Below are 25,231 nucleotides of genomic sequence, written 5' to 3'. Positions count from 1 at the left end.
ACAAGTTTAAACAGGTGCCATTACTACAGGTAATGAGTGGAGGAAAGAGGAGACTCTTAAAGAAGAAGATACAGGTCTGTGAGAGCCAGAAATCTTGATTGTTTGTTTCTGACCAAATACTTATTTTCCACCATAATATGCAAATAAAATGTTAAAAAAACAGACAATGTGATTTTCTGGATTTTTTTTTCTCAGTTTGTCTCCCATAGTGTAGGTCTACCTATGATGTAAATTACAGACGCCTCTCATCTTTTTAAGTGGTGGAACTTGCACTATTGCTGACTGACTAAATACTTTTTTGCCCCACTGTATGACATACGTAAAAATCACTATGTACCAGAAATTTCCTGACTGCTCTTGGCGTGTGTTATAAAGCTGATAGCAAAAAAACATTGCTATTGCTGATGTACAATAACAAATTGTATTGTGGTACTGTGTTAGCCAGAAAAATCGATGTGAATATTTTTCTGCCCAATGATGACAGAAGTATTCTAGGAGTGATACCTTTATTGGCTAACCAGAAAATAATATGTTTGCAAGCTTTCAGAGCACAGTGGCTCCTTCTTCAGGCTCGATTACAAATAGATTAATAAGAAACAAGCACATTTAAAGAATACTACAGCAGGACATTTGTTAGGGGGTGGGAAGTTTGATGAGTTCATATATAAGCCCAGATAATGAAATTAGGCATTTTCTTACAAATAGAGAGGCAGTGGGAATAATGTTCTTAGTTATCTGGAGTCCATCTGGTGGAGGTGTGAATTGTATCCATGTAGTGACTCATAAATCCAGGTGTTAAATTGAGTCCTAGTGTTAACGAAATAGACATCATCATTAATTTGTATTCCCAAATTTTTCTTTCCCTGTGGTCCTTAAAATTACCTTTTCGTATTAAGAATTTAAGTCTGTCATACTGTGTCCAGGTCCAGAGAAATGTTTTCCCACAGGTGTGTCCACTTCATTCCTGAATGTGTGTCTGTGTAGATTCATCCTAGTTTGTATGCAAAGACTACAACTTAAGCACTACCAGCATGCGGAATCACATGGAAGTCGAGCACCCCACTAGGTGGGTGGAGCGCCTGGGTATAAAATATGTGTCTAAGGGTGTAACCATTGTCACTTCCCCTGTGTTACGGCCTTCCCAATCTGCTGTCCAGGAAGCAGGTGCTGATGCCTCTTGCCCACAACCTGCAGTTGCACATATAGTAAGAATATTCAGCAACCACGTCTACATTTTAGTCCCAGTCAGTAGCGTAGCTATTGGGGGGGCAGAGGCGGACATCGCCCCGGGCCCTGTCACATGAAGGGGCCCACTGGGAGCCAGGGCAGGGCCGCTTCTGTGAGGAGGCAGATCACAGCATAGAAGCAGCAAAGCAGTATGTCTGCTCCTGTCTGACAGAGATTCTGCAGGCTGCTAGCACAGTGGCCGGCTGCAGTCTCCCCCCTGCAGTGAATGGTTTCGCCTGCCTGACCTGATCCTGAAGCTTTTCCTGGCTGCAGTTTTCTTCACCCTGTGCACGCTGGGATTGTCTCAGGCACGCTGGGTCCTAGTGCCCACCTGCATTTCACTTACTTCCTGGTCCTGCCTGCAGTGCAAACGTTATTAGTAAGTGGGGATGGAACTTATTAGATTTATAAAATTCAGGTATGTCACTGTGAGACCGTTGGGGTATTGTTTGTGGGGGCTGAAAGTGAGTGAGGGGGACAGGGTACTGAGGGATGGATGTGAGATGATGGGGGTATTGGGGCTGAAGTGAGGGAGGGGGGATAGGTGACTGGGGGCTGAATATTATAATGTTTTGTTATATTATATGTACTCCATCACATGTAATATTTGCTGTCTGGGGAGGCTGTAGATTGGGGGTGGAGGGGGGGTTAGGGGGCTTTTGATGCGTGCCACCTGGGTCTTTTATGGGTATTAGTATACGAAGCCCGCATACAGTAACCAAGAGCTGCATCACATTTACAGCACCACTCCAGCATTATTTTTTATTTCATTGCTGGAGCGGTGCTGAAAATCCAAGTCCACTGCCCCCAGTCTGATACCTTCTTGCGTTTTCATCTGTTTCTGTCTCCGCTCGGCTCCATCTCCTGCAGTTTGTGGCCTGTCCGCGGCTCCAGTGTTTCATGGAGCAGCGCAGAGGTCACTAATCAATGTGAGTCTGTGGGAGCCTCGTTCTCTTTCTCACTCTCAGGCTATGTGCACACGGTGCGGATTGGCCGCTGCGGATCCGCAGCAGTTTTCCATCTGGTTTACAGTGCCATGTAAACCTATGGAAAACCCAATCCGCAGTGCACATGGTGCGAAAAATACCGCGCGGAAACGCTGCGTTGTATTTTCCGTAGCATGTCAATTCTTTTTGCGGATTCCGCAGCGTTTTACACCTGCTCCACAATAGAAATCTGCAGGTGGTAAAACGCAGGTGAAATCTGCACAAAAAACACAGGAAATCCACGGTAATTCCGCACACGAATCCGCAACAAGTGCACATAGCCTCATAGTCTTACATTGAGCGCTTGTGACATAGCTTCTCACTTCTGGCCTGTCAGAAGCTGCGCTCACAAGTTTGAGCAGCGGCACTGCAGCAGTGCCACAAAATAGTGAATACGCCAGAGGATGAGTAAATGACCGGGACATCCAAATCATGACAGGGAGCTGTGAGTCCATCACACTATGTATAAGGGAGCTGCGGGCCCATCATACTGTGTATAAGGGAGCTGTGGGCCCATCATACTGTGTATAAGGGAGCTGTGGGCCCATCATACTGTGTATAAGGGAGCTGTGGGCCCATCATACTATATATAAGGGAGCTGCGGGTCCATCACACTGTGTATAAGGGAGCTGCAGGCCCATCATACTATATATAAGGGAGCTGCGGGTCTATCACACTGTGTAAAAGGGAGCTGCGGGCCAATCACACTGTGTATAAGGGAGCTGTGGGCCCATCATACTGTGTATAAGGGAGCTGCGGGCCCATCACACTGTGTAAAAGGGAGCTGCGGGTCCATCATACTATATATAAGGGAGCTGCGGGTCCATCACGCTGTGTATAAGGGAGCTGCAGGCCCATCACACTGTGTATAAGGGAGCTGTGGGCCCATCATACTGTGTATAAGGGAGCTGCGGGCCCATCATACTATATATAAGGGAGCTGCGAGCCCATCATACTGTGTATAAGGAAGCTGTGGCCCCATCATACTGTGTATACGGGAGCTGTGGTCCCATCATACTGTGTATAAAGAAGCTGCGGGCCCATCACACTGTGTATACGGGAGCTGCGGGTCCATCATACTGTGTATAAGGGAGCTGTGAGTCCATCATACTATGTATAAGGAAGCTGCGGGCCCATCACACTGTGTATAAGGAAGCTGCGGGCCCATCATACTATGTATAAGGGAGCTGTGGGCCAATCATACTATGTATGAGGGAGCTGCGGGTCCATCACACTGTGTATAAGGGAGCTGTGAGTCCATCATACTATGTATAAGGGAGCTGTGGGCCAATCATACTATGTATAAGGGAGCTGCGGGTCCATCACACTGTGTATAAGGGAGCTGTGGGCCCATCATACTGTGTGTAAGGGAGCTGCGGGCCCATCATACTGTGTATAAGGAAGCTGTGAGTCCATCATACTGTGTATAAGTAAGCTGTGGGTCCATCATACTGTGTATAAGGAAGCTGTGGGCCCATCATACTGTGTATAGGGAACTGTGGGGAATATCATACTGTTTGACAGGAGTTGCAGGCCCATCATACTGTGTATAGGGAACTGTGAAGGCATATTGGAGCTATTGGCCCATTACACTGTATATAGGGGAGCTCTTGGGGGCATTATACTTTCTATAGTGGAGTTCTGTCAGCATTATACTGTGTATAGGGGAGCATTGGGCTCATACTATCTATAGGGGAGCAGTGGGATCATACTGTGCAGAGGGGAGCAGTGGGAACATCATACTGTGTAAAGGGGACCAGTGGGAACATCATATGGTATATTGGGGAGTTATAGAATTATCATACTGTGTAGAGGGGAGCAGTAGGAACATCATACGGTGTACAGGGGAGTTATAGAATCATCATACTGTGTATAGGGGAGCTGTGGGGGCCCTAGACTGTGTATAGGGAAGCTTTGAGCTCACCATAATGTGTATAATGGAGCATTTCATGAGGGAACTTAGGGGACATTATTAAATGTTAAGAGGGCACTTAAGCATCATTGTTATAGGGGCATTCAGAGTATTGTGACCATCAAAGTTGCATATGGTCACAATATGGCGGTAAAGTCAATGTTCGTTTTTGCATATAGATTTATTTTCAATAACAGCGCCATCATATTCTGAGGTTCCCCTATATTCACAACTAGCTGAAGAGCCCGGCGTTGCCTGGGCATAGTAAATATCTGTGGTTAGTAATAGCACCTCAATTCTCTTATTTTCCCATCACGCCTCTCATTTTCCCAATCACATCTTTCATTTTCCCCCTCACACCTCTCATTTTCTCCCTCACTCCTCTCATTCCCCCCTAACACTTGTCATTTCAACCTCACATCTGTCATTTTCTGATCACTCCATTATTTTTCCTCACTCCTCTCATTTTGCACTCACACCTTTTCATTTTCACCTCACACCTCTCATTTTTACCTCATCACCTCAGTATATACATGTTTGTCATCTCCCTTATATATAGTATACGTATACATCTGTATGTCATCTCCTGTATATAGTATATACCTGTATGTCATCTCCCCTGTATATATTATATACCTGCTGTGTGTCATCTCCCCTATATATAGTATATACCTGAATGTCATCTCCTTCTATATATAGTATATACCTGTATGTCATCTCCTCCTGTATATAGTATATACCTGTGTGTCATCTCCCTTGTATATAGTATATATCTGTGTGTCATCTCCTCCTGTATATAGTATATACCTGCATGTCATCTTCTATATATAGTGTATACCTGTATGTCATCTCCTCCTGTATATAGTATATACCTGTAGGTCATCTGCTCCTGTATATAGTATATACCTGTGTGTCATCTCCTGCTGTATATAGTATATACCTGTACGTCATCTCCTCCTGTATATATATGTACCTGTATGTCATCTCCTCCTCTATATAGTATATACCTGTGTGTCATCTCTCCTGTATATAGTATATATCTGTGTGTCATCTCCCCTGTATATAGTATATACCTGTGTGTTATCTCCTCCTGTATTAGACCTCGTTCACACGTTATTTGCTCAGTATTTTTACCTCAGTATTTGTAAGCTAAATTGGCAGCCTGATAAAGCCCCAGCCAACAGGAAGCCCTCCCCCTGGCAGTATATATTAGCTCACACATACACATAATAGACAGGTCATGTGACTGACAGCTGCCGTATTTCCTATATGGTACATTTGTTGTAGTTTGTCTGCTTATTAATCAGATTTTTATTTTTGAAGGATAAGACCAGACTTGTGTGTGTTTTAGGGCGAGTTTCGTTTGTCAAGTTGTGTGTGTTGAGTTGCGTGTGGCGACATGCATGTAGCGACTTTTGTGAGATGAGTTTTGTGTGGCAACATGCGTGTAGCAACTTTTTGTGTGTCGAGTTGCATGTGACAGGTTAGTGTAGCAACTTGTGTGGAGCAAGTTTTGCGCATGGCGAGTTTTGCGCGTGGCGAGTTTTGTGTGGTGCCTTTTGAGTATGTGCAAGTTTTGTGTGAGGCAAATTTTGCATGTGTTGCAACTTTTGTGCATGTGGCAATTTTTCCGCGTGTGCAAGTTTTGCGTGTGGCGAGTTTTCCATGAGGTGACTTTTGCACTTGTGGCGAGTTTTGCAAGAGCCTAGTTTTTGCATGTGGCGAGTTCTGCGCATGGCGAGTTTTGAGCGGCGACTTTTGTGTTTCGACTTTTATGTGGCGAGGTTGGAGAATGTGTGGTGAAATGTGTGCTGAGGGTGATATGTGTTCAAGCACGTGGTAGTGTGTGGCGCATTTTGTGTGTGTGTTCATATCCCCGGGTGTGGTGAGTATCCCATGTCGGGACCCCACCTTAGCAACTGTATGGTATATACTCTTTGGCGCCATCGCTCTCACTCTTTACGTCCCCCTTGTTCACATCTGGCAGCTGTCAATTTGCCTCCAACACTTTTCCTTTCATTTTTTTCCCATTATGTAGATAGGGGCAAAATAGTTTGGTGAATTGGAAAGCGCGGGGTTAAAATTTCGCCTCACAACAAAGCCTATGACGCTCTCGGGGTCCAGACGTGTGACTGTGCAAAATTTTGTGGCTGTAGCTTCGACGACTCCAACACTTTTCCTTTCACTTTTTCCCCATTATGTAGATAGGGGCAAAATAGTTTGGTGAATTGGAAAGCGCGGGGTTAAAATTTCACCTCACAACATAGCCTATGACGCTCTCGGGGTCCAGACATGTGACTGTGCAAAATTTTGTGGCTGTAGCTTCGACGCATCCAACACTTTTCCTTTCACTTTTTTCCCCATTATGTAGATAGGGGCAAAATAGTTTGGTGAATTGGAACGCGTGGGGTTAAAATTTCACCTCACAATATAGCCTATGACGCTCTCGGGGTCCAGACGTGTGACTGTGCAAAATTTTGTGGCTGTAGCTGCGATGGTGCAGATGCCAATCCCGGACATACATACATACATACACACACACATACACACATTCAGCTTTATATAGTAGATTAGAGTGCGCAACCGTAGCTGTAATCAGGGTTAGCTGGTTAGGGGCCCACTTAGATGTTTCGCCCCCCCTAAGTTGAAACCCTAGCTACGCCTCTGGTCCCAGTGTTCAGTTTTCCCTTATCAACATATATGTCTTTTCCCAAATTGTTACTTAGATAGAACATACATATTCATTAGCACTTTACATTGTCTGGTGCTGGCCAATGACCATTCCTGGCTTTTGCAGGCTCCTAAATGAGACTTGTGGCTCTTTATTAAAATGTCACTTCCCTTAAATTGTCTAAATTTTGTTTTAAAATTTGGGCAGCATGGTGGTGCAGTGGTTAGCACAGTAGCATTGCAGTGCTGGAGTCTTGGGTTCAAACACCACAAAGGACAACATCTGCCATGAGTTTGTATGTTCTCTGTGGGTTTCCTCCGGGTTCTCCGGTTTCCTCCCACATTACAAAGACATACTGATAGGGAATTTAGATTGTAAGCCCCATCGGGGACAGCGATGATAATGTGTGTAAAGCGCTGCGGAATATGTTAGCGCTATATAAAGATTACTATTATTATTTAAAAAATTAAATTGTGGTGGGCAATTGGTCAGTTTCTGTACATTTTAAGCAGGCCTACTCTTTTAGTACGCTCCACAGATCTATTCAGGCCACAGTCTTACACATATTGGAACATGGTCATTGCCATGCTAAAGCCTTTACCTGAGCTCTGTAGCACTGCCTGTCACCTGAGTAATACACTCCACTGCCCTCATCACTCTCAGGGACATATCCTGTAATTACTTCATTGTTGCTCAAAACCAGGAAACGTTTTGCTTGGCTGGGTAGTTTCCAGAAGAAGTGCATAGGCTTGTGCAGATTGGTCAATGTCACTCCTAGCTCTTTCCCTTGAGGAAACTGCTTCAAAGCAAAATGAGGCTTGTTCATGTACCTGACATGGGTTTCAGGCCTGACAGACTGACCACAATACAGGCCCTTGCTTGCATACACTGTATTCAGAATTTAATTTTAATGGTTTTGGTGCCTGGTAGTATCCAATTTATTGGCATTGACCACACAGCTCCCCAACCCCTGTATTTTATTCGCCTTACAGTGACTTCACCCGCTATGACAGTGGCTCTATTGGGTTTCGCTGGCCAAAATGAACTGTGGAACTCACAAAACTCAGGATTCATGGCAACTGCTGGCCCTCTGAAAATGTGAAGCGAGGGCCGCATAATGACATGCTGATTGATATGGTGGTGGCAGGCAAAGCCCAAAATTCAAATGGGCATGTTTTAGCTGGTATTGTAAAGGGATTTATTGCTCTATGAAGCTAACAATTATGAATGAGGGAGGGACCTACCAAATGTAAAAGTAAAAACTAAATTCAAAACGCTACGTGTGAACATACAGTATGCTAAAGGGGAGGTATAATTTGTTTTATATGTTGCATTATATACATGTAATTATGAAGGAAGAAATGTTTCTCTGCATTTTTCCCTGTAAAAACAATTAAGGTTTGGTTTGGTAGGTCTTATAAATCTGGAAAACTGGTACAATAGTCTGACAACATTATTCCCAGATACCTTATGTGAGGAAGAAACTTTGCTGGCATCTTCTCCATGCTGTTTCCATTCAGTTTTAGCACTTTCCCATCCTTTTGAGCTTTTTTCTCATGCCCTTAGACCTGTTGGGTGCAGCAGAAATATATTCAGCTTTCTCATTGGCTTGCATTGGATTTGTTATTTAGTGCGAATTCACGGATATTAGAAATTATTTGTGTCGATTTTCCCAAATCCAAATAATTCACTATTCGCTCATCACTACTTTTCATCAGTTTTAGCATGTTTAATTGACTACATCATAGAAAAATGTCTGAAAAGTGCGAGGCAGTGACTGGTGTTATATGCAAAGGTCACTATGTGTCCCCCAGAATGTGTACAGAAGCGTATTGAGGCCACCGGAGTGCATTGCAGTCACAGGCATACCTGTGATTGCAGTGCAAAATAAAAGTAAGTGTTGGTCTTAGGCAAGCTATTTGTCCAAGGCAGATTTAAGAAAAACTGCGATAGGCTTTTATTTTTTAAGCGGACTACAGGATTGTAGTGAGGCGGTCCGCTTCCTACTGGCCAGGTCTTCCATGTGGTTGACTGCCAAAGGCTCCTCGTAAAAACCCTGCAGCAGAGGGTTGGGTGTGTCAGTTTTGGCTTTGAAAGCGTACAGAGTAGGAGGCTCTGCAGAGCTCAACCTGTGTGAAGCAACACGGAGCCAAGCAGAGCCAAAAGGCCTGGAACTCCTCAGCGTACACGGCGGTGCAGGCGCCCATGGCAATGGGTCCCGGTTACAGACTGTCTTTTTTTACCGATTGCGATCGGGGGGATACCTTTGGGTTCCAGTGTAAGCTTTCTTTGGACATTAAAATACTTTATTTTGAACTTTATGTCACACTGCACCAACCCTGCTGCACTACATATGGTTGGAGAATGCGGGCAGTGTGAACTGAGGCATACCCCAAAAGCATGCTGCATGTCAGTAATCAAGACTGCAATGCTACAGCTCAAGCCTGCTGAAAAGATGGAGGAAATACTTAAGCAGTTAGCCCTCACACAGAAGCAGATGCAGTTTCAGCAGCAACAACAAGAGCGACAGCAGCAAGAGCAGCAGAAATTACAAGAGCAACGACAGTAGGAGCAGCTCTAATTGCAGCAGCACAATTACCAGCAGCTGCTGCTGTATCAGCAGCAGAAAGCGAATGAACTGATCCTGCAACAGATTGTGGCTCTGTGAGAGACATCCATACCAGTGATAATGTTCCATTTGGAGGCCCGGTATAAAGTACAGTCAGCCTTGAGGAAGATGAGTACTGAGGACAATATGAAGGCATTCCTTACCGTGTTCGAGCACACAGCCGAGCGAGAGAGCTTGCCGATGGCCCAGTGGGCTGAAGAGGTGGCCCCATTCCTGACGGGTGATGCCCAGAAGGCCTACTTGGACCTCAGTCAGGAGGATGCCCTGAACTATGAAAAACTAAGAGGTGAGATCCTTGCCTGACTGGGGGTTAACACTTATGTGTGGGTGTTCCAGTGGTCCTTTGCCGAGTCTCGGCCTGCCAGGTCTCATACATATGACTTGCTGCAGCTAGTAAAAAAATGGTTCCAGCCTGAGACCTTAACCCCGGTACAGATGGTAGAGAGGGTGATGATCGACTGGCTGGTGAGGGCTCTGCCAGCAGCCATACAGTGTTGAGTGGGGCAAGGGGATCCAGGCACTCTGGACCAGGTGTTTGACTGGTTGAGTGGTATACAGCCACCCAAGACTTTATACGGGACTCTGCTCCACTTCGGCTGTCACGTCAGGCACCGCCAGCCCCGGAGCCGGGGAAACATTCATGACCCTCTATGTGGGGGCCAATCAGGGACGAACCCGTCCTGAGGAGGAATTCCAAAGTGACAGTGACAACAGACCCGTTTCCCTAAATCAGCCCCATTCTAGTTGTGCCGCAGCTATCAAGCGTTGGTGGTGCCAAGGACCCGGACATATGGTTGCCAACTGCCCCCTGACAGCTGAACCCATGGACTATGGGTATATATTCGCTGTACATCTATATGCCCAACCAGTTTGCACCGCAACTACAGGCATTACCGGCAGTGAACCCCAACTGTGCGAGGTACTCATCAATAGGTACAAGACGGAGGCTCTCATGGACTCCGGGAGCTTAGTGACTCTAGTCCACGGGTCTCTAGTTGCCGGGGACAAACCCAATGGTCAGAAAGTGGAGGTGGTGTTCATACATGGGGAACTTTGAGAGTACCAGAATGCAGAGTTTACATTTTCCACCCCGTGTGGAGAAATAAGACATGTGGTGGGAGTGGTAAAGACTCTTCCATATGGGACTATGTTGGGAAGAGACTTGCCCCTGTTTTGGTCCCGTGGAAGACCAGGGCTAACCCTCCCAAGGTAAATGTTTTTCAGGGGCGTGGAACCCAAAGATCCAGAGTCGCGGATACCTGCTGTAAGGGTCGACAACCTAGGGACAGAGTGTAACCCCGATGGGTTTCTCCTAAAGGTATTGGCAGGAGAGGTCGAGGAAAACCCACTGATCCCTAAGCTGGACATATCTCCTGGTAAGTTCAAGACAGCTCAGCTCCAGGATCCCACCCTGGCATGGGCACAAGAAAGGGTGATAGATAGAGATTAATGGAGTGACTAAGCAACCAGGTGCCGAGGCAGTTTTCCCTGCATGGCTATCCATCAGGATTTGTTATACAGGGTGGATAAAATTTGGGATAAGGTGATGGAACAGCTGGTGGTGCCCCAATCTTACCGTCGGTGGTGCTCGACATGGCTCACACCCACATGCTGGGAGGGCACTTGGGGTCAAAAAGATGCAGGAGCGCCTACTTCACCATTTCTTTTGGCCTGGAGTCTACGTGGAGGTTTAGAGGCACTGTGACACATGTTTAATAGACATTTTATTTTCTGCCACTATGTTTTTTTTCTGATAATGATTTTTCTTTTATTGGCACATTGCAGTTTATTGGAATCAAGTTGTCATGATTAAGGGAGCTTAGTCTCCAGAAACGCATTGAGATTCTTACCCATATGGTTCGTGCTGAAGTCTGTATCCTCTATGCTTAAAGTTTGTGAATAAAGAAAACTCTTTTTTATGGATTCAGTGAAGCTGGACATTCCATTCAAAACTGGCCTAAGCCGTTAAGTACCAAACAGGTGAGGGCGTTCCTCGGCATTATTGGGGATTACCGCCGGGTTATACCCAATTTTGCTGGAAGGTCGCATTCTTAACTGACCTGTTAAAAGGTAAGAACTAGGTGATGGTACAGTGAAATTCTCAAGCGGAGGAAGAATTCCAGTCCCTGAAGTTGGCATTGCCTGGACAGCCAGTCCTCATCATCCCCAACTTCAAGGAAACTTTCATTGTACAAATGGATGCCTCAGAGGTAAATCTAGGAGTGGTGCTGTCGCAGGAGGTGAACGGGGATGAGCTTCCAGTCAACTACTCGAGCAGAAAACTGACCCCGGCAGAGAAAAATTAGAGGGTAGTGGAGAAGGAGTGCTTGGCAATTAAGTGGGCCTTGGAGTCCCTACGCTACTATTTGCTCAGGCGTCACTTTTGTTTAGTAATGGATCATTCACCACTCATCTGGATGAGAAATGCACAGGAACAGAATGCTCGGAACACCAGATGGTTCCTGTTCCTACAAAACTTCAGTTTTTCAGTGGAACATTGGGCGGGGAAGTTACAGGGAAATGCAGATGCCCTATCACGGGCCCCCTGTATGGTGACAAATATTCAACCCCACAAGTTTGAACAGAGGGGGGTTTGTGAGGCAGTGACCAGTGTTATATGCGTGGGTCGCTATGTGTCCCCCAGGTTGCAGACAGAAGCGTATTGAGGCCGCGGGAGTGCATTGCAGTCACAGGCATAGCTGTGATTGCAATGCAAATTAAAAGTAAGTGTTGGTCTTGGTCAAGCTATTTCTCAATGGCAGATTTAAGAAAATCTGCCATGGGCTTCTATTTTTGAAGCAGACTACAGGATAGTAGTGGGGCGATCCGTTTCCTCCAGGCAAGGTCTTCCATGTGGCCGACGGCCACAGGTTCCTTGTAAAATCCCTGTAGCAGAGAGTTGGGTGTGTCAGTTTTGGTTTTGAAAACGTGCAGAGCAGGAGGCTCTGCAGAGCTCAACCTGTGTGAAGCAACACAGAGCCAAGCGGAGCCAAAAGGCCTGGCACCCCTCAGCGTACACGGTGGTGCAGTTGCCCATGGCAACAGGTCCCTTTTGCAGACTGTCTTGTTTTCCCGGCTGTGATCTGGAGGATACCTTTGAGTTCCATTGTCAGTTTTCTTTGGACATTAAAAGACTTTGTTATGAACTTTCCTGGGTCACTGCCTGTCTGTCACACTTCACCAACCGCACTGCACTACAAAAGCTAAATAAAGCATTTGTTCACTCCATATTAGCTTGTAAAGTTTAATATAATATATGATAAGTTCAAGGTGGTTTCAGCAGAAATTCTTCTCCAAGAGGGCATGTATTTTGCCAATTGCATGACGCTGACCAATCATAGGCAGAAGACGTCGATATTCATATTTCCTATTGACTTGCATTGTAGTCGCTATTTTGTATGAATACCCGAATATTAGAAATTATTTGGAACGAGTTTCACGAATCTGAATATTTCACTATTCGATCATCACTAATAATTAAACAATTCATTGGCTACATAAACAATTATTTTATTATTTTAACCTTATAATTAGAAGTTTTCAAGGATAGTTCTGTAGCAAGAGACCCCCAGTCATCTTGCTTCTGTGAGCAGGGTCGGCGTTTGGGGCAGGCAGACCAGGCAGATGCCTGGGGCCCCCACCTACAAAGGGGTCCTCCTGCATCTGCAGCTCCTTTATGAAGTGCCCAGAGGGTGTACAGCAGTGAATAATGCTGTGCATTGCTCTGTTGTTCAGGAATGTCTCTCCCAAACCCCCCTTGAGACCCCCTCAGTGCAGGGATTTACTCAATGTGGTTCAGGAGCTCTGTGCTGATTGCTGTAGGATCAGATTTCACAGTCACAAACAGCAGTGATCAGTAGGGTTGAGCGACTTTTCTTTTTATAGGATCGGGTCGGGTTTCACGAAATCCGACTTTTTCAAAATTCGGGTCGAGTGAAATCGGCCGATCCTATAGAAAAGTCAGGGTCGGGGTCGGCCGAAACACGAAACCCAATGCAGTGCATTGGGTTTCTAATGGTTCCCAGGGTCTGAAGGAGAGGAAACTCTCCTTCAGGCCCTGGGATCCATATTTAAGTGTAAAATAAAGAATTAAAATAAAAAATATTGATATACTTACCCTCGGACGCGCCCTGGTTCTCACCGGCAGCCTTCCTTCCTAAGAATGAGCGCCTGAAGGACCTTCGATGACGTAGCGGCTTGTGATTGGTCGCGTGAGTGGTCACATGGGCGTCACGCGACCAATCACAGGCCACAACGTCATCTAAGGTCCTTCAGGCACTGATTCTTAGGAAGGAAGGCTGCGGGTTAGAACCAGGGCGCGTCTGAGGGTGAGTATATACCTATTAGGAATATACTCACCCTCGGACGCGCCCTCGGACGCTTCCTTCCTAAGAATTAGCGCCTGAATGACCTTAGATGATTTTGCGGCTTGTGATTGGTCGCGTGACCGCCCATGTGACCGCTCACGCGACCAATCACAAGCCGCAACGTCATCGAAGGCCCTTCAGGCACTCATTCTTAGGAAGGAAGGCTGCCGGTGAGAACCAGGGCGCGTCCAAGGGTGAGTATATCAATATTTTTTTTTTATTCTTTATTTTACACTTAAATATGAATTCCGATACCGATTTCCGATATCTTAAACATATCGGAACTCGGTATCGGAATTCCGATTCCAGATTAGAAGATCGCCGACCTCATAGCCGACCCCACACAGGGGTCGGGTCGGGTTTCATGAAACCCGACCTTGCCAAAAGTCGGCAACTTCTGAATCTGGCCGACCCGTTTCGCTCAACCCTAGTGATCAGCATAGGCTCTGACCAAGGTCACTAAAACACTGCTTTTAATCAGATAGGGCGATCTCCTGTCACTACTGTCTGGATGACACAAGACAAGAATATTGTCTGCTGAATCAGGGTATTATATACAGTTAGGTCCATATATATTTGGACAGAGACAACATTTTTCTAATTTTGGTTATAGACATTACCACAATGAATTTTAAACAAAACAATTCAGATGCAGTTGAAATTCAGACTTTCAGCTTTCATTTGAGGGTATCCACATTAAAATTGGATGAAAGGTTTAGGAGTTTCAGCTTCTTAACATGTGCCACCCTGTTTTTAAAGGGACCAAAAGTAATTGGACAATTGACTCCAAGGCTATTTCATGGACAGGTGTGGGCAATCCCTTCGTTATGTCATTCTCAATTAAGCAGATAAAACGCCTGGAGTTGATTTAAGGTGTGGTGCTTGCATTTGGAAGGTTTTGCTGGGAAGTAAACATGCGGTCAAAGGAGCTCTCCATGCAGGTGAAACAAGCCATCCTTAAGCTGTGAAAACAGAAAAAGCCCATCCGAGAAATTGCTACAATATTAGGAGTGGCAAAATCTACAGTTTGGTATATCCTGAGAAAGAAAGAAAGCACTGGTGAACTCATCAATGCAAAAAGACCTGGGCACCCAAAGGAAGACAACAGTGGTGGATGATCGCAGAATAATCTCCATGGTGAAGAGAAACCCCTTCACAACAGCCAACCAAGTGAACAACACTCTCCAGGAGGTCGGCGTATCAATATCCAAATCTACTATAGAGAAGACTGCATGAAGGTAAATACAGAGGGTTCGCTGCACGGTGCAAGCCACTCATAAGCATCAAGAATAAAAAGGCTAGACTGGACTTTGCTAAAAAACATCTAAAAAAGCCAGCACAGTTCTGGAAGAACATTCTGTGGACAGATGAAACCAAGATCAACCTCTACCAGAATGATGGAAAGAGAAAAGTATGGCGAAGGCGTGGTACAGCTCATGATCCAAAGCATACCACATCATCTGTAAAACACGACGGAGGCAGTGTGATGGCTTGGGCATGCATGGCTGCCAGTGGCACTGGGTCACTAGTGTTTATTGATGATGTGACACAGGACAGAAGCAGCCGAATGAATATTGAGGTATTCAGAGCCGCCATACTGTGTGCTCAGATCCAGCCAAATGCAGCCAAACTGATTGGTCGTCGTTTCATACTACAGATGGACAATGACCCAAAACATAAAGCCAAAGCAACCCAGGAGTTTATTAAAGCAAAGAAGTGGAATATTCTTGAATGGCCAAGTCAGTCACCTGATCTCAACCCAATTGAGCATGCATTTGACTTGTTAAAGACTAAACTTCAGACAGAAAGGCCCACAAACAAACAGCAACTGAAAACCACCGCAGTGAAGGCCTGGCAGAGCATCAAATAGGAGGAAACACAGCGTCTGGTGATGTCCATGAGTTCAAGACTTGAGGCAGTCATTGCCAACAAAGGGTTTTCAACCAAGTACTAAAAATGAACATTTTATTTAAAATTATTGAATCTGTCCAAATACTTTGGTCCCTTTAAAAACAGGGTGGTACATGTTAAGGAGCTGAAACTCCTAAACCCTTCATCCAATTTTAATGTGGATACCCTCAAATGAAAGCTGAAAGTCTGAACTTCAACTGCATCTGAATTGTTTTGTTTAAAATTCATTGTGGTAATGTCTATAACCAACATTAGAAAAATGTTGTCTCTGTCCAAATATATATGGACCTAACTGTAGAAATAGATGAATTCCCATGTGAAATAATAAGGGTAAACCATAAACATATATAATACAGGTGTGCATAGGAATCAGCATTTTTGGTGCTTTTTTTTCTGCAGCCAAAGCCTGCTCTCTTGGCAGTGAAAACACTGCTTTCAAAGCACCCATTTTTTAGGGTAAGTGCAGACGATCTGGAAATGGCAGCACTTTGGATGCAGCGGACATGTGCTGCATCCAAAGCACTGCCATCTTTTGAATACAGGTGATTCCGCATGTGTTCATTGAATCGTGCGGAATCACCGCGTCCTATACATTGCACGGGTGAGATTTCTCTGGCGGAGACTCGCGTCTACGCAAGATAAATTGTCATGCTGCGGTCTGGAGAGATACTCTGCATGTCCGTCTCTGTGGGAGATCTGCAGGTGTCAGTGCACGCATAGTAGAATTTCTTGAAATCCCATCCACTATACTGTAACATCTGGCCGCTGCCGGTTGGACGCTGCACAAGTACACAGCAGCCGACCCGCAGCGTTTACTGATTGTGGACACATAGCCTTAGAGCTTTTGCTGTTTGTTTGCTTTTTTTTACAGTATGCATTTTGTCTACAATACATGTTTAATAAAGTTTGTTTTATTCACCAAAAACGCAGCGAAAAACAACGTTGTGATATTTGCAGCTTTTTTTAAACTTTATCATTGCTTTCTACGGGTGAAAAAAATTGCTGAAAGAAGTGACACGCTGCAGATTTAAAAAACGCTGCCGTTGTAAAATTCAGTCAAGAGAAAATAAAAGGGTGTGCAGGAGATTTCTAAAAATCATCTTTTGCTCAGCGTGTGAATGTGGCCTTAAACATACTGTAGACAAAGCAAACAGCCTCACTCCAAAAAAAAGATGGTAAAAGTGTGAAGAACACCACAAAACAAGCTAAAAAAACAGGTGTTTTCATCACCACATTTTTACTGCCAAAAGAAAAGGTTTTGGCTACTGAAAAAAATGCTGCATGTGAACATAGTCTTACTCTGAAACGCTATGGCTATCTGTGGTGTTACATAGGACTGCAGGTGACATCTACTACATTATTTGTTCTCAGAAAGTTATCACTGCTATCTCTGGTGTTACATAGGACTGCAGGTGACATCTACTACATTATCTGTTCTCAGAGAGTTATCACTGCTATCTCTGGTGTTACATAGGACTGGAGGTGACATCTACTACATTATCTGTTCTCAGAAAGTTATCACTGCTATCTCTGGTGTTACATAGGACTGGAGGTGACATCTACTACATTATCTGTTCTCAGAAAGTTATCACTGCTATCTCTGGTGTTACATAGGACTGGAGGTGACATCTACTACATTATCTGTTCTCAGAAAGTTATCACTGCTATCTCTGGTGTTACATAGGACTGCAGGTGACATCTACTACATTATCTGTTCTCAGAAAGTTATCACTGCTATCTCTGGTGTTTCATAGGACTGAAGGTGACATCTACTACTTTATCTGTTCTCGGAGAGTTATTACTGCTATCTCTGGTGTTACATAGGACTGCAGGTGACATCTACTACATTATCTGTTCTCAGAGAGTTATCACTGCTATCTCTGGTGTTACATAGGACTGGAGGTGACATCTACTACATTATCTGTTCTCAGAAAGTTATCACTGCTATCTCTGGTGTTACATAGGACTGAAGGTGACATCTACTACTTTATCTGTTCTCGGAGAGTTATTACTGCTATCTCTGGTGTTACATAGGACTGCAGGTGACATCTACTACATTATCTGTTCTCAGAAAGTTATCATTGCTATCTCTGGTGTTACATAGGACTGCAGGTGACATCTACTACATTATCTGTTCTCAGAAAGTTATCACTGCTATCTCTGGTGTTACATAGGACTGCAGGTGACATCTACTACATTATCTGTTCTCAGAAAGTTATCACTGCTATCTCTGGTGTTAGATAGGACTGCAGGTGACATCTACTACATTATCTGTTCTCAGAAAGTTATCACTGCTATCTCTGGTGTTACATAGGACTGCAGGTGACATCTACTACATTATCTGTTCTCAGAAAGTTATCACTGCTATCTCTGGTGTTAGATAGGACTGCAGGTGACATCTACTACATTATCTGTTCTCAGAAAGTTATCACTGCTATCTCTGGTGTTACATAGGACTGCAGGTGACATCTACTACATTACCTGTACTCAGAAAGTTATCACTGTGTTATCTGCAGTGTTAAAAAATTAAAAAATCAAGAGGGGGTTGGGGGGCAACTCTGTCTTGGGGCTTGGGCCCCCAATCTTTTCTGACCCTAGCAACGCCCCTGCGTACAGCTAATAGTGGCAGACCCATTGGACGATATAAGGTCCCTAAATACGGTGGCCACAGTGCAGCACTGGCTCCAGGCCCCTCCACCAACTGTTTCCGCATCCTGTTCATGTAATATAACCTAAATGTTTGTGTGATTTTACAATGTTATCATTTGGGGCCCCACTTTAAACTTTTGCCTAGGGCCCCACTTTGTCTAAAACCGGCCCTGTCTGTGAGGATATGTTATCTATAGACTAGCATCTTACTGAATATACTAACAATATCTGTAGGCCTAGCCTTGATTTCTTTTAGCTGAAACGAAACATGATTTTATAAAGCTGGAAAATATCCGGCATCTGTAATATTATAATATATTGGCAAGCTATGGACTATATATAGTAGCTATATTGATTATTGTCTTCATAGCCTTATATTCTATGCTAGAATAAAGTTCTATTGTAAAATACCTTTTTTCTTACTCTTCCAGTACACATCTTTCTATACTATCGAGTTCAGTTGGAAAATTTGATGTAGGTATCACTTTTTATCTGTCAATAGAAAAAGCATACATAAATGTATATAATATACAAAATATACTGTGTACATACTGTATTAATAACTCTCTCTTCCAGGTTTCTGCCTTAGAGGGTTTGGTCGGTAACATATTCAACCTGGTGTTCCTGCCAACAATAAACAGTAAGGATTTAATATGTCACATATAAAATTCATAAGAGGAGGTTTATGTTTTTCATGTTTCATAATAAGTAAGGAAGCAACTTGAAGCCCCTATAGTTACAGTGTCCTCAAAGCTACCATGTGCGAATTATACAACTAGCGCTGTCTTTTATGACAGAGAACCTTTAGATCTCTTCAAAGTCGAGTGTGACTATCACATCTATTGTTAGTTATTGTACTAAGTGGCCTATTCGGCATTCATGGTGAACTTTACTCTTCTCTAGAAGCAATATTTTGGTGAAACATACCGAAATTATTTGTTTAGTCACCTCTCACAGAAGCCATGGAAAATCACATCTCTATATCTTCATGTAATATAAAAAGTCATATGGGTGATTGATATGGATCAATGTGTTGAACATAGTCAAAATCATTGGCCGCTACTGGCTTTTCCTATGCCAGTCATAATGATGGGCGTCTAGGAAGAAGATTCACTTGATTTATTAAGAGATGCACGCCACTTAATGAATCAAGTACATCTTATCACTGATGTGCCCAACGAACTCCTCAGCAGAAATGTTACTCCGGAAGTCTGGAATAACATTTTTGGCATAAAGCATGCTGCCACTCTAAATTAATTTTTCGGGCGGGCATTGCTTACCCTGTCCTGATCCTAAATGGCTCCTCCTCAGCTCTCACAAATTTGATGGAGCTGCCAAAAACTGGTGTGAAAATGCCCAAAGTCTCTGAATGTTTGCACTTCTTCACGTTGCACAAAAATTCTGCAACACTTGAAGGTGTGTTAGACCAGAATTATGGCATAGACACCATGATGAAGCAGTCCCCATTAGTGATTAACGAATATGCTCGTTCCATATCACAAAGAGATAAAAGCCTTCGGCACTCACCAGTTTGCTGAATAGACGTCATTAATGTGCCTTTAATCCGTGGTACAGATTATATTTGACACATGCCAATAGATCGCGAGATGCACCCGTAGAAGTGCTGATTGCACGAAACGGCCGTCGTCCCTCTGCACTCCCCGCACCCTCGCTATCTATTAGCATGTGTCAAATATAATCTGCACCATGGATTAAAGGCACATTAAAGACGTCTATTCAGCAAACTGGTGAGTGCCGCGGTCTTTTATCTCTTTGTGATATGGAATATTGGATGGTCATGATCTACTAAGCTGAGCACCAGAATCCAGTTGTTTTTGGACTATCGGCAGGTGAAAGGATCAACAGGATTGAAAAAAGCAAGGGGTTGGCAACAAATGATATTATCCTAGTGCCATTCCATTTCTAAATTTCATTACAGAATATACTCGTTACTCGAGATTTCTCGAGCACGCTTGGGGGTCCTCCGAGTATTTTTTAGTGCTCGAAGATTTAGTTTTTCTTGCCGCAGCTGAATGATTTACATCTCTTAGCCAGCTTGATTACATGTGGGGGTTCCCTAGCAACAAAGCAACCCCCACATGTGCTTATGCTAACTATCATATGTAAATCATTCAGCTGCAGCAAGAAAAACTAAATCTCCGAGCACTAAAAAATACTCGGAGGACCCCCGAGCATGCTTGAGAAATCTTGAGTAACGAGTATATTCGCTCATCACTAGTCCCCATATATTAGCCTGAGCCCTGATACTTATTGAAACTGTTTAGTGTGACATGTATTGTTGTTACATTTCAGCTGTTGTAGGGAACGGAATACCTTTACCACAGCTGATGAACATAGACTTTAATGATGCAGAAATTGACATTCTGCAAGTAAGTATTACATGTTATTTGATTACAGTATATGACTGTGTCACTTGTATTGTCCTAAAGGGGTTATCCGGTCTAAAATCCCCCAGCGCATGACCTCTTTGAGGATGTTTCACTAATGTATACTCCCAGCCAGAGCCCAGCTAGTGAGCACGGCTCACTTCAAACAAGTGTATATAGCAAGACCAAGCCAACTGGTCGGGGAGTATGCATAACATATATGTACCTGTTGGTCCTGGCTCAGAAACCGGCGAATCCTCGCAGCACACAGTGCATGCATTGGGGGATTCATAAGTCTGCAGTCACACACAGTGACTGCAGATTTATCAATTCAGACTAGACAATCCCTTTAAAGTGGTTATCTCATGTAGAGGTCTTTAGTATATCCACAGTATTTGCCATAAATATCTAACAGATACTAGTCTCACATCCTGGAATTGAAACTCTTTCTGAACCAGGATCCCTCGTCCCGACTGAGTACATTAGCTTTCCATTATTCAGAACCCCTATAATCATAGCAGTGAATAAAGCGTGTATGGCCTAATCTGTCACTGAAGGTTTAGCTCAAACTCTGAACTTGGAAACCCCATTGTGGAGATAGATGCATCCATTAGACGTTTTAGCATATCCTGCAAATATGCCATGAAAATTTGGCATATGTTTTTGTTGTGGTAAAAAAAATAATAATTGTTATTATTAATTAGGGAGCCCTAAGAATCATTATATCTTAAATAAAGTACAAAACACTTGAAATGTAAGAGTTGATATATTGTGTTTTTTTATTTTCAGGATCTTGTTGTTTTAAATGCTTGAATAAGGTAAGATACCAAATTATCCAATTGTACATGTATACAACAATCTGGGGCAAAAAACACAGTAAATAATTTGTCTCATTAAAGACTATAAATATTTCAAAGCAAAAGATCGAACCATTGGGAGCCCTACATTCACTAGATCCCAATTTCTCCTCTGTATAACTTTGGTGAGGAGTTTTACTTTGGTGAGGACAATGGTAGAGCCAGTCTTGACTAAAGGTTGTTTTGAAGCAGACACTCCTGATTCATTAAAAGGCGAGGGAAATATTGATGAGTGCTGCTACGTGAGCCTGGCCACAAATCTTACGCCAGCCACTGCCGAAGGAAGATTTGTGGCACAGCGAACGATGCCTCTCATCATGAATGCCGCAGTGTTTCAAAATAAAACATATGTGGCTAAGATCTGACAGCCAGTGCCTGATACATTCTGCCCATGGATTTGGCAGCTTGTGTCAGGTTCCTTTTAACCCCTTTCCAACATCAGGTTTAATAGTACGCTGATATCGGACTCCCATTGTTTGGAGCGAGCTCCGGGGATGAGCCCCCACCTTTCCAGGCACATGTCAGCTGATATATACAGCTAACATGTGCCCGCAACAGCCTCGGGTGGAATAACGATCTACCCGCGGCTGTTAACTAGTTAAATGCAGCTGTCAATTTCTGACAGGGGCATTTAACTCATGCATCTGGCAAGTGAACGAGAAATGCCACCCATCGGTGACCACGTCACATGATCGCGGGTCACCGATGGGTTGGCATGACAACCAGAGGTCTCCAGCAGACCTCTATGGTTGTCACTGCCGGATTGCTATGACCGCCGCTTGGTTGTCGGCGCTCATAGCAAGTGAGCATTTCTGCTACATACAGAAGATCTGATCATCGCCTGTATGTAGCAGAGCCGATCGGATAACTGCAGCTAATAGTTTCCCATGGAGAATATTGAAGCATGCCAAAAGTTAAAAAAAAGTTTTTAAAAATATTACAAAAATAAAAAAACTATAAAGCATCAATTCACCCCTCTTTCACCCCATTCAAAATAAAACAGTAAAAATAAATCAAGCATACACTTATTTGGTATCCACATATTCAGAATCACCCAATCTATCAATATAAGAAAAAAATTAACCCGGTCATTAAACAGCGTACCGAAAATAAAAGTCAAAACATCAGAATTATGTTTTTTGGACACCGCAACATTGCATTAAAAGGCAATAACGGACGATCAAAAGATCTCATCTGCACCAAAATGGTATCTTTAAAACTGTTAGCTTGACACATATAAAACAGACCCTCACCCAACCCGAGATCAAGGAAAATAGAAATGCTACGGGTATCGTAAAATGGTGCAATTTTTTTTAAAGTTAACAAATTTGGGAATTTTTTTTCATCACTTAAATAAAACAGAACCTAGACACGTTTGGTGTCTGTGAACTCGTAATGACCTGGAGAATCATAATGGCAAATCAGTTTTAGCATTTAGTGAACATGGTAAAAAAAATACAAAAAACAACTGTGGAATTGCACGTTTTTTGCAACTTCACCGCACTTAGAATTTTTTTCCCATTTTCCACTACATGATATGTTCAAACCAATGGCTTTGTTCAAAAGTACAAGTCGTTCCGCAAAAAACAAGCCCTCGTATGGCTAAAAAATAAAAATGCTGTGGCTCTGGGAAGAAGGGGAGCAAAAACCGAAAATGCAAAAAATGGAAAATGGGCAGGGGGTTAAGGGGTTATAATAAACCAACTGATTTGAAGGGTAGTCAGCTTAAAAGTCAATAACCAAGGGGAATGTAGGAAAGCTCTTTTTGTAGCATATGAAAAGTTAAAACACTTAAACAGCCCTTGCATTAAATTAAATGGGTTGTTTGGTACTTTAATTTTGATGGCCTATCCTTAGGATAGATCATCAATACCAGATCGGTGCAGGTGTGACAGCCACCTCTGCCAAGCAGCTACTTACTATGATAGCAACAGCTGGATGTTTTTTGTTACAGAACAGCACAACTCCATCAACTACACAGTGGCCACAGTGCTTTACTGCAGATCCATTTGAATAGGGGCAAATATGGCTGGTTGTGACCACTATATAATTGATGGCACTATGCTGTGTAACTCCGCAACTGAAATTGCTGATTGACGGGTTGCAAGGCGCTGCACCCCTACCGATCAGGTATTGATAACCCATCCTAAGGATAGGCCATCAATATTAAAGTGCCTAACATCCCCTTTAGGTTATTTAATCCTGCACCCTACTGACTGTTTCTTTTTCATTTGCAGAAATCAATTATGATGATACTTCCAAAGGTTATAATCATCGACAAATACTATGTGTCCTTATGCAAAATAATAGGTGCTTCCCAGATCCAGCAAGCAGCGTCTATTGATTTGTATATCAGAAGAAAGAGAAAGACTGTCTAAGAATTCATTCCATCAATAAAAGACTCACAGTCTCTAAAGTGTCTCTGGAAAATATATTATTGAATTAAAAAATTGCAATCACTTGTAATCTGGGTGGTAATGGACATAGATCTACATCTTAATAAAAACAAGGGAGCAGTTTCAAACTTAGTGGGAAAAAAAAAGAAAACGGATCTTTATTTGGTTAGTCGTATGACTGGTGCATCCCAAAAGTAGAGTGCTTGAAAGTAGCAACATAGACGAGCTGAAATGTAGAAATTGAGTTAATAAATCAAAACTTTATTTGATGTCTGGAGTCCTAATTTCCCTTTCCTTCTTGTTGATCATTGGTTCTCTGCTACTGACCCATTTCTGCAACTGTTGGGAATAGCGTTCCTCAGGCACCTAATTATTAACAATCCAGCACGTGTAGTCATAACTCGCACGCACCAAGAGGTTTTCCAACTCAGGCTTGAATGAATCAGCACTTTGGTTCAGTGCTGCTCTGTCCTGCACAGCTCCTCGCTAGCCTCTGTTCCGGTTTTTCTGCCACTCTTCTCCCTCCTTGCACACAATGGTCTCTCTACTGTCCCACACACTTATCCCCATAGTCTTCCTTCATTCCAGCAATCTCTTCACCCAGGTTTTTTTTAGTAGTGCCCCCCATCACAAGCTACTTATGGTAGTGATTAAGGTAAATTGACACGTGCTGCCAGTTTTCCCTGCAGATTACAAGCATTGCTGAGGTTTGTAATTCTTCAGTCTAATTCCCTAGTTGCCATGCTAACAAAAGCGACATCATTAAAAGAATAGTTAACATTTTATACATTTTTTACATTTTTACGTGTTTTTTACATTGCTTAGATATGAGTATCTCCACCAACATCTCAAACATTTGATTTACTACATGGCTTTTTAGTACAGGTTACTGAGAGAGATGAGCAAAGCAAGCAAAATTTAAATTTGATCGTGCAAATTTTCCCAGGAAATTCGATTTAAAGATAAGTTATTCTCTGTGAATTAAATGTCTCTTCAGACCCCAGTGCATAATAAATGTAAGATGAAAAGAAAAAAATTATACTCACCTCAACGCTCATATCTGCGGCCCCTCCATTTCTCACCATGCGCCGTCTGCTCCACATCTTCTATCACCTCTGCTTGTATTCAGTCCCGGGCCTATTCACACTGGGCAAGGACTTCTAGCTCTGATAAGGAGTGGGTCGTTCTGTACAAGCACGAGTAAGGTCATGATATAATGACATGCGCCGTGACCTTGTG

General features: G+C 43.4%; 1 protein-coding gene across 2 annotated transcripts in view; it reads left to right on the top strand.

The window, feature by feature from the left end:
• Nucleotides 1–24,261, top strand: part of LOC138665089 (BPI fold-containing family B member 4-like) — a 171,776-nt gene extending 147,515 nt beyond the window's left edge. For both annotated transcript variants that reach the window (XM_069752262.1, XM_069752263.1), the window contains exons 13-17: nucleotides 18,784–18,826; nucleotides 18,929–18,992; nucleotides 20,666–20,742; nucleotides 21,529–21,557; nucleotides 23,834–24,261. In XM_069752262.1, the coding sequence (XP_069608363.1) occupies nucleotides 18,784–18,826; nucleotides 18,929–18,992; nucleotides 20,666–20,742; nucleotides 21,529–21,552 (208 nt within the window). In that variant the 3' untranslated portion in view covers nucleotides 21,553–21,557; nucleotides 23,834–24,261. The remainder of the gene's footprint in view (nucleotides 1–18,783; nucleotides 18,827–18,928; nucleotides 18,993–20,665; nucleotides 20,743–21,528; nucleotides 21,558–23,833) is intronic.
• Nucleotides 24,262–25,231: the final 970 nt, after the last annotated feature.

The sequence above is a fragment of the Ranitomeya imitator genome, chromosome 2, assembly GCF_032444005.1.
Source record: "Ranitomeya imitator isolate aRanImi1 chromosome 2, aRanImi1.pri, whole genome shotgun sequence".
Classification (NCBI taxonomy): Eukaryota; Metazoa; Chordata; class Amphibia; order Anura; family Dendrobatidae; genus Ranitomeya; species Ranitomeya imitator.
This window is presented reverse-complemented; position numbering and strand designations above follow the sequence as displayed.